The sequence below is a fragment of the Chiroxiphia lanceolata genome, chromosome 3 (assembly GCF_009829145.1).
Source record: "Chiroxiphia lanceolata isolate bChiLan1 chromosome 3, bChiLan1.pri, whole genome shotgun sequence".
In the NCBI taxonomy this organism is placed as follows: Eukaryota; Metazoa; Chordata; class Aves; order Passeriformes; family Pipridae; genus Chiroxiphia; species Chiroxiphia lanceolata.
Window position 1 is genome coordinate 4,742,167 of NC_045639.1, and position 15,348 is coordinate 4,757,514.

The window sequence follows — 15,348 nt, forward strand, 5'->3', positions numbered from 1 at the left end:
TGTTAAACAAGGCCGGTATTTAGCAATGAACTGTGACCCAAAGCACAACCGCGCCGCAAAGGTAGAGCTTTTTCTCTAGGGTTTAATCCTTGGATTTGCAGTGAGTGCCGTGCTGCCATCACTCTGACCAGCGTGGCTGTGGTCTGTCAGGGGGCAAGGAGCTCCCCAGGCTGCAGGAGATGAGCTGGGCAGGGAGGGATGATGATCATTAGGGAGTTTTCCCTGCCAGCCACGCTAGGGCACTGTTCCCTCTGGTAACGCCTGTACTTGTGGAAGCACAATGCACACAAAAAGAGGATCCCTTCAAAAATTTGTATCTAGACATAAAGTCAGAAAACAAAAGAAGAAGGATGTTGTGGTAGTGGCTAACAGTTGACAGAATTATGTATTTTAGAGGCTGGGTGTATTTTAATGGAGCCGTTTGTGCCTCAGACTTGGGTTTTATCTGAGGTGCAGAACCGAGGCCAGAACATCAGGAAAATTGCCAGAAACAAGGCAGGAAAAGAGCATTAGCAGGGAAACCAAAAGGAAAAGACAGATCTTAGATCCCGAGGAAGAAAAGCTGCAGAATTTGTCTAATTAAGGAATGTAGAACTAGACCGGGTGAGCTGAGGACATTGATTTGCACATCAGGAGAAAGGAGAAGAGGCCTCGCAAAAATAAAGTCAGAGATGCAGGATGAAAACCAGGACAGAAGCATGGGGAATGGGATTGGAAGGGCTCAGAGGGAGGGGTAGTGGTAAAGTCACATGCTGTGGACAGGTCAAGGATGGTAAAGACTAGTATAGGTCCTGATGTTCAAGTGAAAATTTGTATTGCCTGGTGAGAGCCGTTGCAGTGGGGTGAAGGAGACCTGGAACTGCGTAGGAGGGACTCAAGCACAGAGCTGAAGGATCAGAGTTCATAGCACCTTTATCCTGGAAATCCTGGAAAAATACATAGCTGAGAATACAATTACCTAAGGAATTATTGCAAAACTGCTGCAGCTACAGTTAGCAGAACCTGACTCCCTCTTTTTAAGAAGGTGGGTAGATGGATGGATGGATGGATGGAGCGGATTTGGCTTTGGAACTCACCCCTTTTGCTTCCTGCTGTGCTCATATTGGTCATGATGAAAAAATTGGCTTTGTCTTCAGTGGAAACCTTCATACACGTTAATGTTTTTTAAATCATGGATCGTGCAGATCCTAATATGGGCACTAAAAACAAAGGCTGTACAAATAAATACTGGGAAAGGACCCACTGCTTCCTGAAGACCGATAGCCAGATTTCTTTCTGCATGCCTGTTGCATCCTGTTGATGATCCGACACTTTTTCCCCAGTAATGTCCAAGACACATACTGCATTAATCAGATAATGTAACTTTCCATGATCCAGCCCTAAGAAATGCAATTTAAACTTGTTTTCCCTCCCTCTTGGACACCCTGTGACAACTGACTTTTTCCTAATGGTTTCTCCTACCCAAGAAATCTGGCAAAAGTTGTTATATTGTTCTGAGAGCAACGTTTGTGGTGTGATTAATGTGTGATTAACTACCTGGAGCTTAATAAAGGCCTTGCTCTTTCCAAGGCTTATCCGTGATCCATACTGCACTTGAACTGGGTCTTGTGAAAGCCAGTGGGAGTATGGACACCAGTACAGTTAAATCCACATAAGTTTGAAGGATTTGGGTACCCAAGGGTGGTACCCAAAACCAGCCTTACGCACAAACGACCGCACGTTTCCTTAGCTTTGCAGTGACTGCATGGAAATTAATGGGAGCTTTGGATGCTTGGTGCTAATATAAAAAAAAAAAAGGATATAATTTTGAGTAGTGCAATAATGTGTTATTAATTATATCCCCCTCCCTCCTGGTGTGGTACTTTCCCCATACTGTAGCACTGGTCACATCAGATACACCTGAAGGCAGCTTGTCTCTTTTGTTGTAGTTGCAGGTGGAACTTGATCAGGAATATCAAGACAAATTCAAAAGACTGCCTTTGGAAATTCTGGAGTTCGTACAGGAAGCCATGAAAGGGAAAATCAGTGAAGATGGAGACCACAGTTCTGCCCCCTCTTCCCTGGCATCCGACAGTGGAAAATCCAATCATAAACCTCCACAAAGCGAAGAGGAATTGGAAGAAGATAATCCAGAGAAAGTGTTTGATACTACTTTTTAACTGCCCCAGAAACAATATGGGTGTGCCAGGGCACACCACTCCCAGGTGCCCGGCTCCGCTCTCCCGGGGGGAGCTGCTGCCACAGCGCTTCGGGAGGCAGGAGGAATCTGCATTCGAGTGCACATTTCCCCAAAGGAACACTTTATGAAAAGTATCGTGCAAAGGTCTTCATTCTCATTCTTCATCTGATTATTATTCTGAAGCGTAGTGCAGTTGCAATGGGAAAATTAATATGTTAACCACCCTCTCCTCTTTTATTTTTCTTTTGGTTTTTTTGGCCCAGTTTACAATGGGTAATTTTCTGGCCATGTTCACTGTTAAGAATGTTTAATGAAGACCAGTGTATTGTACAGAGACAAATGTGTGCAGATTTCCTTTTGAAGTGCCAGTGCAAAGTGCTCCAAACTAATAGAGATCCTGGAGAATATTATAACAGTACTTAATCATATTTGTTTCCTTCTTTATAACTGCACCTTGACAGCTGTACCATCATTTTACATTTGCACTGAAACATTTAATCCTTTTTAGCTTTGCAAGCACTGGTGGCTTGCTGTCTTGATATTATTGTGTTTATCACATGGAGAGACATGTATTTGCTGCTGAAAATCCTTGGAACTGTGGGGAGAAGAGGAAAACGGAGAGAAGAACTCTGCGTGGAGGTTGTCGGTGTCTGTGTACCTCTGTGTTTGTTACACTGTGTGAGTGCATATATGTTTGTATATAAATATATATATAGCTATATGTGCACACACATCTGTCTATATACACACACACACAGCATGTTTCTATTCGAAGTCGATGTGGTCTCTTGGCCAAATGAAATGTTTCAGGGATGCGTGAGTAGAGTGAATCTTTCTGAAAGCCAACATCTGGGTTATACTGCTCTAGAATAATCATTGGATCATAGAATTCTTTTTGTGGTGTTAGTGTTGTAAATCAAAGTAGTTTTAGAATATAAATTTGATATATATTTTGCAGACTCAGAAGTATTGATTTTAAGTATCATATTTTAAGCTTACTGAATTTGATAGGATTATGAAATGTTTAGGACTACAGTATTTGAAATCTAACAGAATCTTCCATTATTTTTAAGACTGAGGTTCAGTTTTACTGAGGTCTGAAATTTAAAAGCAAAATATAAAAAACCTGATCGCTGTTATTTAAAAATGTGTATTAATCCGTTGAACTGACTTGTTAAAATAAGAACAATCAAGGTGAGTGTACTGTGTGATATGCGTGAGGGAAGTAACAGCACATTCTGAGAAACTTATACCAGGCAACAGAGAGACATCGTGAAAGTCAGGATATTTGAAAAGGTAAGGAAATGCTGTTCTCTGGATTCCCATACTGACAGGAACAAGAATTACGAGACATGTCAGACAGATTCTTATTTGTACCCAAGCCAATGCAGTCCTTCCCCTCGGCCTTAGGGCAAAGGAGAAACCAGCTCAGAAGACACAGATTTGCCTCAAGACGCTTGATCCTGCAAACTCATGTTTTCCTGGGCACCCCTGGGCTCAGGAATTGTTTGGGGAGGAACGTTCACACTCACGTTTGCAAGATCGGGGCCTTACTTAGTATTGAAAAGCAATCGGAGAAAGCAATCAATTCCATGGGGAGGCATTTTAACACATTGTAACAGTTAAGTTACCTTACTTCCAATTCCCTCAGGATTTTAGTACTTAAACTAACTTATTTTATTTAAATTTAAGCAATAAAATACAAATCGAGCTTAAGTTTTCAGTTAAATAATGGTGTATATATATATAAGTTCAAATCTTGGAAAACAAACAGTATTTTGATGTTTCTTTTTAAAACTCAAGAGCAGAAAGAAAGAAAAATTGCACATTGTTTGGAGATCGTATTTTGAATTAAACTGCTCTGGTTTATGATGATGAAATCAGCGCACATGAAATTCAAAAATCTGACTTTCATCTTAAAGCTAGGAAAGGTGAATCCTCTGTTAATCCTTGTTTTGCACTTTGAAATCAATCTTAATCACTCATTGAAAACGTAGAGAGTCGAGATGTAATGCTGCATTTTATAAAGTACAAATGACATATTGCCTAAATTATTAAAAGAGTAAACTGATAGCAGTGTTCACACTAAAACTGAAGGCTATTGCATTATAGAAGCAGTTGTACAGAACAGGCTTCGTGGTAAAATCTTGGCTCCTTTGAATCCCAGTGCTACGTTCCCGTGGACTTCAGTGGAGCCAGGACCTCACCACAGCCTTCAAAGAAACTCGGGCAAACGCCAATTAACCTTTTCTTTATATTTAAAAATAAAATAAATCTGGATTGAGTAACCTCTCAGCTGTAGTCATTTTACAGTACGTTTGTATTTGACCATTTCCTGTACTCACATTTTTTATATCTGTACAGTGCCACTTTCTGCAGGTGTAGGGTAGTGTGTAATCCTGTACATCTTGCATTGTTCAAACTATTTCAGTGAAACAGATATCATTTAATATTGATATTACTTGAACTAGAGTAAGATAATGAAAAAAAAAAAGGGTCTTTATGATGTGCAAGTCTTGTGCCTTTTATGTATTTGCCTTGTTCCGTGTTGAATGTGTGGAAATGCTGTATTGTGGACTTTTTTGCTGTATAGAATAGAGCTGTCTATATTAAACTAGGTCGTGCACTTCAGATATCTTTACACTACTGAAAATAGCTTGGTTTTGGCAGTATAAACAGAATTTTAAAAATTCTTATGAAGGCCAGACATTTTAGATTTAACATGTTCATAATTATGTTAATTAATGCTCATGTATTAGCTAAACATTCACTGAAAGATAACTAAAGGGACATCATTGCTTGCCTTTCTTTGAAATCAGTGTTGCTCTTGTACATTGTATTAATAGTGTCTGTGATTGATTAGTCCTTGATGATTTGCTTTCAAACTAGGATGAAATATTCCAGTTAACATGTACATATTTTTTCGGTTCCTCAATCTATGATTGTTTCGGAGGCATAATTCACATTTTTGTAAAAATTCTATGCAATTTTGTGGCATGATGTTTCTTCCACTTGTAATTTTATGTGCTTACATTACAGATCCAAAGGACAAATAAAAATTTCTTAACACAAGACGGGTTTTCTCTGTTCCTTGACTCAGGAGCCTCAGTTGACTCAGGAGACCTTACCCTGAACCGTTTGTTCCCGGGAAGGGCCAATGCCACGAGAAGTCAGTGAAATCTCCCTGCAGGCTCTTGTGTTCACAGCAAGAACAAGAAATTTCACATGCCTGTGCTTCCACCCCCTGCCCCTCCCAGCAAAATGTGTGTTTGCTGGTACTCTGGAACAATGGGAAACAAAGTGCACAGGAGCCAAGGAACTGGTAAGAAAATTTATCGGTTTACAGGGCAGGCTTTTGTAGAACAGCTGGGGCGTGATTTTCAGCCATACTGATAAACTGCTTCGACAAATTACAGCAGCCTTACTTCTGTTCCACTGCCCCAGCTGCTTCACTAATCATCTATGCAATTATATATATGCTCTGAAATGTACCTTTGCAGGGCCTTCCACTGAGAGCATCGAAAAATAAATCTATTCCTTTGGCTTTTGACTTTCCTCCCCTGTTTAATTTATGGTGTAAAAAAATTATCTCTGGGAGAAGAGATAAGCAGGTATATTAATCCAGGTACTAAGGGATACATCTGTTAAAATAGTTTCCAAGGCAGCTACAGTCACATTGCTCACTAGAAGAGGTGTGGGGAAACAGGGTCTGGCACAGGGGTAAGGGTGGGCAGGGAAGGGAGGAACGGAGCTGAAAGCAGAGCCTGTGAATTTGACAGACAGGCCTAAGACTAGGACAGGAACAGGGGAGTGGGGAGGAATCAAAAGAAAAGAAAAATGGGTACGTGTCCTTCCCCAAAGAGGAGCAGCAGGGTGTGAGACCAAGAGCGGGGTTTGTGAAGGCCCCATGAATGAGCGCAATCGTGCAGTGACACAGGCGAGGGGATGCAGACGGAACCACGGGGCAGGGACACGGCGTGGCAGCAGGAAACTCAGTGGGATAAGGGGGAAATAGGGATGGTAGCACAGAGGGAAAAGCCAGGAGGCCACGGGAAGGGCTGGGAAACAATCCCTGGCTCCCACAGGGCTCAGTGAGGCAGGGCTCTCACAGCCAGCTGAGCATGACCTTGGCACTTGTGGGACTTGGGCCACGGGAGACTGACTGGGCTGCTGGGGAGGGAGAGCGACAGGCTGGGATGTGGGGAAGAGCTGTTTGGAGGCCGAGCACAGGGAAGTTGGCGTCACAGGGGCCAGGCAGTGGGACCAGAGCTGCTGTGAGAAGCCTGATGAGCTGCTGAGCTTCAAGTGGATTCTGCAAATGCTCGTGGTGATGGCCAGAAGAAAAGCAGTCCCACCACAGGAGCAGACTTCCTCACCACTTCCCCAGTCCCCTACCAGCTGGGGAAAGTGATCGAAGACTTCGTTTTGCCCTCAAAGTGTATGCTTTGATAACCAGTGCCAGTGCCGGGTTCTGGCACAAGTAGTTGATCCTCAGCTTTGTGAGCCTTACATGGCTTCCTCCAGCATGATGCAGCTTCCAGGAGAGGACTGGAGGGTGCCCAGATCCAACTGAGATGTTGGGATTGGCACTGGGACAGGAGGAGTGTGGAGTGGGTGAGCAGGCTGAAGGGGTGTGCAACCAGGTCCCAAAAAGCTGGGTCTGCACTTGAACCCAAGGAAATAATTTTCAGGTAAGCACCTGTACCTTTGAAAGACATAAATGGAGATTTAAACTCACAAGCCACTAAGTTTCAGCTGCAAAATTCAGGTCATCATTTTTTATTGACACAGTGGATTCAACAACTGTGCTTGGTTGGTTTGGGTGCTCATTCAAAGACCTCTTTTTCCAGTACCTATATAGGGAGTGTAACACCCTAACTCTAAAGTCAAATTTCTCTTCTAACATCAGGCATCAAGAAGCCAGGTAGTTTCTGGCTGTGGTAACATTAATTAGTGGGAAAACAGCTGAGTTCTCTCTTGGATTTAGCCCTGGTCATACACAGAAGACACTAAATGCCAAGTGAGACCAGGGAGTGAATGCCATTTCCCATGGGAAGGAAACAGTTAATGCTGACTTCCCTGCCCAGACATGGAGCATCCCTTACATACACACAGCAGGATTCTCTTGGGCATCATCAGACCTAGTCCCTCCTCAGGGATGGCCCTGCCCTTGCTCTTCTCTTCTTCAAGGGCTCAGCAGGAGAAAGAAAAGCTTAACAAAAAAGGCCAGGGCAGGAAATTAAAGCCACATGCAAAAAGCAGCAGGTGATGGTCGCTAATGAAGTTAAGGAAGCCAACTGCAGAAAGGCATTCTGGAATTAAAAAGGGTCCTCTAAAGAGGAGGTACCTGCTACCATGCACTGGTAGGACAGTGGGCAGGAGGAAAGGCTTGTGGGTTGTGCTGTTTCCCCAAGTGTGGGTCCATTTTACTTCTTCTCTGTGGAAGAGATTAGAGGCTCAGTTCACAGCTTCCTCAGGATCAGTGTCATGGGGTAGCATGATCAAAAGGAGGATCTGAGGGCAAAAAAACCTGAAGAAATGAAAACTCCCAAGTGTTCAGCCTGCACACAGTAAAGAAGAAAATATTGGAGGTAACAGATTAACTACGGTATAAGTGATACAATTTTAATGGGCTGGGGTTTGTGGAATGGTGGGCTGCAAAACATGCTGAGGAGGCCATGGTGTGCTGAGAGGTGCTGATCTGGCTGGATCCCCCTCCAGTTACAGGGGCTTTAAGTAGCACTGGAAGAGCCAAGCTCTAATTAGGAACAAATTGAAGCCAACCTGATGAATGGGAAGAGAAGAAATTCAAAGCCTGCTGCTGTATCAATGAAGGAAGGCTGGCTAATGAGCAGGAGGGCTTGGCAACTTCCATAGCCCAGAACTGTAATGCAATTAGTGTCACCGAGCTGCTGTGGGATAATTGGCCTGTTCAAATAGGTGATTACAGCCTGTCTAATGGGGATCAAATCATTTAAAAAGAAAAAAGGGGAGTAAATCAAACTCCGTTCTATTCTTGGGAAAGATGAACTTTAGTTGGTAAATGTTGCTGCATTGATCTAATCTATGGATGGCAGGAGCTGTGAGCGGAGCAGGTGAGCTGCCTTCGGCTGGGAAAGAGGTTACAGGTGTGAAATACTTTGTCCAGGTTTTGTACCAGCACTTTCAGGAAAATGTAGAGAAAAGCCAGCTCTGTACACTCCCTGGGCAACAGACCGAGAGCTGAGAGCTGGGCTTCACGGAAAAGCCGCTGGAGGCTGCCAGATGGAAGCCGGAGGAAAGCAAGTTAAAGAGAGACCATAATCTCCTCTATTTTCTTCCTTTCTGCACAAGCACACCAGAGATGATTAATTGTAGGTACTAACAGGAAAGGGGGGTGATGCACTGCCTAGGATGGTGCCACACCATGTTACTTGTGCCACGTGGTCCATGTGGATGCAGCACATCCTTGTGATGGACAAGCCAGACCAGATGATCTCACAGTGTCTCCTGGACTTAAGGGCTGTTGCTCTTAGTATAATGTTCTTTTCTTGGAGGGCTTTTTTTCCCCAGGAGGGCACTTTCACATGTGATCACTCAAGGCTGTGATTCCTTTTGGAAAGGCTTTCTAATATCCTCTTAATTGCCAGGGTCAGTGAAGTAACCCCGAGCACGGTCTCTGTGATTCAGCCATATGGGATGTCTCCCAGCAAACGAGTCACCTCTCTCTGAGGGTGTAAATCAGTAAAAGTGTGGCATCCCAGGAGCCCTCAGCAATAAATAAACTCAGCCCAAGTGCTCCTGCAGCTCGCCACCAGCTGAGCAGAGCAGATGAACTCCCTGGCTGGAAGCAAACCCAAGCCATAAAGTCTGTGGTAAGATGCATCTCTGACTCATCAGAGCAGCCTGTCAGCCTCAGGGAAACAGCTGGAGACAGACCAGCGAGGAGGAGGCAGTGGCTGCTTGTGCCATGATTCCATCCGAGAGTGCAGTGATCTCAGCAGAGAGCTCAGTTCCTCGAGCTTCTGTCTCCGTCTAGGTGAAAAGCCTCTCCCCGTGAGAAGGGGCTCTAGAAGTAGGAAACAGCCTGTATTCCTTTCAGTAAATAAATGTTATGCCCTGCTTTCACTTTGCTGTTGCAGAATGCTCCCTCTGAGCGTGAAAGCCCGAGACCGTCAGCAGGGCTGTTACCGCCGTGATTTAAGGGCTGGGAGAGACCACAGAGGCCCCTTCGTGCTGCTGCCGCCTTCTGTGCCTTGCTCAGAAACCTGCAGGCAGCTGCCAGGCCCAGCTGGAGAGGAGGGAAGGGAGAAAGGTCCTTTCCCACTCCCGAGGAGGTATTTTCCTGCACCCGTGGAAGTGCTGGGCGGGCAACAGGTGCCCCCTGGGCAGGGCTGGGGAAGGTGCAGAGTTGGTGTGAGTGGCACAGACTGTTCTGTGTAACCTGGGTTTGTACCACACAGAGGGTGATGCCATGAAATGCCACTGTGCCCTGGGACCCCAGCCCCTGCTCTCTGCGCTGCTGAGAAACCCTGCGCTGCCTCTCTTGTGCTGCAGGACCCAATTTAGCTCAGTGCATTGGAGCGTTCACCAGTGAGCACCTCCTACATCTTGCTGCTATTAAACTCCTTTTATTATATCAGGGGACTAGAAATAGGAAGAAAACACCCTGGTATCGCCTTGATAGCAACAAAATAATTACTCCGCTTTCCCTGAGGAAATCCAGCTTTGGGCGTTTGCTCTCCCTTTGAGCTGCAGCCTTCCATGAAAAGCAACTCTTTTCTATTGCCATAATTTAAAACCCGTATCTGGCTCTACGAATTCCTGTTCCCTCAGCCCAGTGACAGATTGGGGAGCTGTGATAACTTTCTTGTGTCAAAGTAACTAATGAGAAGGGAATTCTCTCTCTCTGTGGAAATGCCGCTGTTCCCAACTACTTGAGGAATGCTGCAGCTCCCCACCGATACTGGGGCTGGCTGTGGGCCGGGGGTGCCAGCGGTGCCAGGTGGGGTCCAAGGCACAGGGACAGGCACCTGCTGACGTTACACATGGTGGTAAAAATCTCGGGGTTTAACTGGCCCTGCTTCACTGTGGGTTAAGGTGAATTTGACACAGTTGTCCTTATCTTGTTTCACGGAGTTAATGCAGTTAAATATTTCCTTTGTGAATGTTCCAATCACTTGCAAGCACTGAGATGGCTGCAGCAAAGCGCCGTTTGGTGATACACAGCACTGCCTTAAAAACAGGTGCATGAAAACCAGCACAGGACCTGCACGTGAAATGAGAAGGGGTTTGTTTCTACACAGAACGATTCCTCCAGCAGGTCCCTGCCTTTCCCTTGGGTTGCACTTTCATTTTCCAAGCCTTTCCCGGCCGTTGGCACTAGCTGACGCTCTGCAGCAGCCTCAGGAGCTGGAGGAGGCGAGGGGCAGCCTTGCCATCCCCAGCAGAGGACAACCCTCAGGCAGGACCAGGCAGATCCAGCGGTTTCTGGTCCTGCTCCCCCAGGCAGGGAGTCACACACACTCTCTGCCTGACTCGCTGCTTTCAGCCTCAGCCCGAAAATGCACAAGAACTGTGCGATGTTTGATCTCATATATCTGCAATGGCAATGTGCACTGCACCCCCTAGTTCTTCCCTGTTCACTTGGTTTCTGAGCACCCTGGAGCACTGCCAGAAGTAGAGAACCAGCTCTACGAAATAATGCTTACAGCTTTTTGTTCCAGAGGGTGATTTCTTCAATATTTCTTAAAGAAATACAGAGGCCATTTCTTGAGCAGCTCATCTAATCCAATGTACAGCTCAAGGAGGGTTCAAACCACATGCATTAAACACTCTCCCTTCTTCCTTCCTGGGACTTGCTACCTGGTGTTGTGTCTGCTGCTTCCCCCTCAGCAGGACCTTGGTCACCCACAGCCACCGCACACCCCCCCGGCTGGGCAGGGGAGCCCCTGTGGCTCTGCCTTGTTTATTCTGGGTTGTGGTGACACATTCCTGTAGGAACAGAGGAGCCTTGGCCTCTCCACCCATGCACATCTACCTGCTGACAGGTATCAGCACCTGAGGAGCATCACCAGAGCACCAGAGCTCTTGATCCCCTCATTAACTTCACAGCAATTAGTCCTCAGTGTTGTGAGCTCTTTGTGCTACAAACTTCTTTAAGTGTCAGAATTCACTGGACAGGTATTAATATTGATTTTTAGCCTATCTGGAATAGAGAGTGAAAAATCCAATACTGGTTTTTATGAGAGCCATTTCATACTTTCATAATAGATGTCATAAAATTCCTTCAATTACTGGGGTCTCTTCAGGGGAACTAATTATTGTGCTATGCATACCTAGTTTGAAAACTTAATAATATCTCCAGATGCTGCCAAAAGTCCTTTGGAGGTCTCACGGCCCACCAGGGAACCCTCTGCTCTGGTTTTTCTTTTTTTTTCTTTCTTTTAAATGAACTATCAAATGTTCAGTGAGGGAGATGGACTGGAAACCCTGCATTCACACGAATTCAGGGTGGTACTGTTCCTGTAAGGCAAGGAGGGAAGATATTTATTTTATTTTTTAATCTTTAGATGACCTTAGATTTGCCTCACGTCAGCTGTTTAATGGTGACTGCCCAGTACCACACACTAAGGGAACTGCAGGTAGATCCCTCAATCTCCTGTGGGAATTGCCCCTGTTGTAGGACTTAACAGGCAGCTTTCGGGGTGCTTTTCTAGGGGGGAGAGGTTATCCTGGCAGAAGGCGAGCACCAACAGAGGCAGAGCTGTCTTAATGGCTCCTTGCACGAAAGCCACCAAATCCTGGGCATTTTTCCATTGACAAACGCCCACCAGAGTGGTGGGTTCCACCCCAGCACAAAGGCATTTTGGATGATTGTGATCACGCTGGGGAAGGTGTTACTGCAGTATTTCCCCTCTTTCAGAGCTGCAGGCACCAAGGCCCATTGCAGTCCACGGCAATTTGTATCAGAGAGAGAGGGGCGTGGTGCGAGCTCCCAGCACAGAAGGCGGTGAGTCCTCAGCCCTCTGCAAAAGCCAGAAGTGTTGCCCATGAGGAGTCAAACCAGAGCCATGAAACAAGCTCCCACCTTCCCCCATTTTCACATCCAGATGGCTGTTGTTAAAGAAGGAGGCATGATGTGCCTGAGTCTGTCTCAGATGACAAAACCATGCTGGTGGATCATGCTAATCCCTTCATGTCTGAACCCCAGATCCTCTTGGGTGCATTACTCATCCCTGTGGCTCTCCAAAGAACTAGATTTTCCTTTAGATGTCTGATTTTGCTGAAAGATCTGGGAAATGCTCAAGGGCGTAAATTATTCTTTCCATAGCCTATGATAATGTATGATTCTTAAATTGCCACCAGATCTGCCTCCTTCAGATAGTGGAATGAAAACAATATTGTGCTCTCCCCAAGCCAAGAGGAGGATCTGGTCCAAACCACGTCGTCTTTCAGCAACCCAGCAGCATCATGGATGCAGATGGTACAAATGCCTGGAGAAATGCAAGTGCTGGAGAATCAGAACTCAATATCAGCCACTCAAATTAACCTCTTATAACAGCCCTCAGAATTGAGGCCAGGTTTGTAAGGATGTTAAGTCTGTCAGTATGGCGTAAATCAGTGTACACTGCGGGGTGATGGAGGAGTGGTGTCAAGTAGAGCAGGAGCTGGTTTATTCCTCAGTACTACCACCCACTCAAAACCTAAACTGGGACATTCATGAAGCTTCATTTAAATAAAAATTGCATTTTTTTTTTTTATTTCTAACTATAAGAATTATCCCCACTAATATTACTGGTGCTTACAGCAGTTACCAGTTGCATGTTTGTACCCTTCTTGACTGGCAGCAGAGGTGGCACCATTTCTGAGCTGTGAAATGGAAACTGTTTTCACATGGCTGTAGGAGATGATGCTTCCAAAAAAAAAAAAAATAAATCAATAAACATCAGAACACCTGTGGTAAAATCAGAGATAGCAACCCTAAATCACTAAGGCCACAAACCCACTAAGACAGGGAGCTATAGAAGTCAGGTAATAGATTAAAAACATGCAGTATTTATATAAAGGGAGGGGAAAGGCTTGGAGGATGTTTCTATACAACCATTTTGGGCTATCTGGCTAGCATTCCTTACCACAGCAGAAATACAGGCAACAGCCAACAAGTGCCTGATCCAGCTTTTCCTGGCAAAATTGCAATCTGCCACCAGTTACAGCGGGAAAGGGACTCATCCTACAGTAAATCACATCCACTTCCCAGGCAGCTTTTCTGGGAGCCACACTGTGGCTTTGATTGCAGATGAAGCCTATTCAGGCACGCTGACAGCCAGGCACTCATGATCCCAGCGGCTGGATTCGGGATAAATCCGTGCTCTCCCTACAGGAGACTTGTAAGGCAAGAAGCACAGGCATCCATACACCATTTAGGCAGGGTCTGCCAAGACTCTTCCTACTGCCACAAAGATGTTTCTGCCACATGGGAGCCAAAAAAATATGGAAGTATATTAATTTAATAATGAAATAGCGATGGCACCATCTTTTTTTATTGTAACTGATGAAAAGCCTGTAATGCAAATTGTTGTGCCAAGTTGCCTCTTCTAGCCAACGTTTTGGCAAGTTACATTCCTATCTAGGCAGCTTTTAATTATTAATCACTTAAAGTGTTTTGAGAGCTGGGTTTCAGTGGATTTTAAGTGATGGATGATCAGGGATACCAAATACTGAGCCCAAGTCTCAATGTGAGGGTGTTGGCAGTGATCTCACACCATTACTTGTGACTGTGGGTGGCTGCAGAGATTGACAGTTGAGGCTGCAAATGTGAGAAACTCTATTCTTAAGTGTGTCTCCATATGAGACAGGCCCTGTGGGTTCACATTTTTGCACTGCTATCCATTACAGCAATTGATTCTTAGCCAATGTCCTAGATTAAAGCAAAACAAAAGCTTCTGCTTTTCCCACATTCACTTCCAGAGGTTTTGAGATGTGCTCTATCATTCTCAAGAGTTTATTGTCGTTGGCCAAGTAGGACTTTCCATGGATGAGAGAAGATACATCTGGAAACACAGAGAGCTCCTCATTCAACATGAAATGATACCAATAACATGGGATGGTTTGAAATGGATCTCAATATCAGTGGATAATGGATCTCAGTGATCGTGTGCCTGTACCCTGAGACAGTGATTGATCTGAAAAATGATACATCTGTGTTACCCTGGGATCACAAGTGTTTGCACTGACCATATTTTGAACTCCTCGTCAAAGCTGAACAGTACCAGCTCTAGAAACTATTGGTAGCATACGATAATTTCAAAAGATAATTATTTTGCAAGTATTTTATATGTGCATTAATATTAAATCCTCTGGAAAATTTCAGAATGTGAGTTTGCAACGAGTCCCCCGTGACAGGACATCCCCCATGAGAAAGAATGAGAGGGGAGAATGTAGCTCAGCAAAGCTGACAGTTTAAACATCCCCAGAGAAAAATATAACCAAGGAAATTATTTTTGTGTATGTGCTTGGTTTGTTTTATTAAGCAAATGACCCATGGCACTTCTGCAGAGAAGAAGATATATTTTAGATAGCAAAACTGTGCTTCTTACTTGGGATCATTGGGTCTCAAGATTGTTGGGAGTTAAAGCTTTTAAAAGATGCCTTGGTCCTGTGCTCAGTCCAGATAAATGAGGCAGTCAACCCTGGGACTTTACTGTGTATGGATGTGTGTCGTGAGGAAGAAAAGAGCCTGGACTTATCTACAGAGACTTGGAACATTTGGGGCAAGTGTTCCAAATTAAGAATGAAAACATTCCATGATTTACGTCAAAACTATAAAAATAAGCATTTTGCACAGCTCATGCTCTGACCGAAGTCAGCATCTCTCATCCAAAACATGCCAAAATTACTTTGAATTACTCCAGCTCATGACAAATGGAACTCTCCTTGGTGTTCCATGGCTAAATTACCTGTCCTGTCTTGACTTTCCTATAAGCAATCTCAGCTACAAGAGGTGCTGTTATAATGATTTCAGAACAATGCCATGATATCTATCCATGGCAGGGGACACAGGAAAAGAGGGAAGGGAGAAAGCAGAAGGCATTATTTGTAGCTTTTACTATATTAATGTTATACCATGAGCCTCCCACGAAGCTCCAGCTAAGCCTGCGGCCCCAGCGGACTAAGTGCTGCCTTAAAAA

At 44.7% G+C, this 15,348-nt stretch overlaps 1 protein-coding gene across 2 annotated transcripts in view; it reads left to right on the forward strand.

Moving 5' to 3' along the window:
* PLCB1 (phospholipase C beta 1) overlaps positions 1–5,251 on the forward strand; it is a 334,715-nt gene extending 329,464 nt beyond the window's left edge. For both annotated transcript variants that reach the window (XM_032684593.1, XM_032684592.1), the window contains one exon: positions 1,929–5,251. Coding sequence is in view for 1 of the 2 variants with exons in the window: in XM_032684592.1 (XP_032540483.1) it covers positions 1,929–2,159 (231 nt within the window). In the remaining variant the exon portion in view is untranslated. The remainder of the gene's footprint in view (positions 1–1,928) is intronic.
* Positions 5,252–15,348: the final 10,097 nt, after the last annotated feature.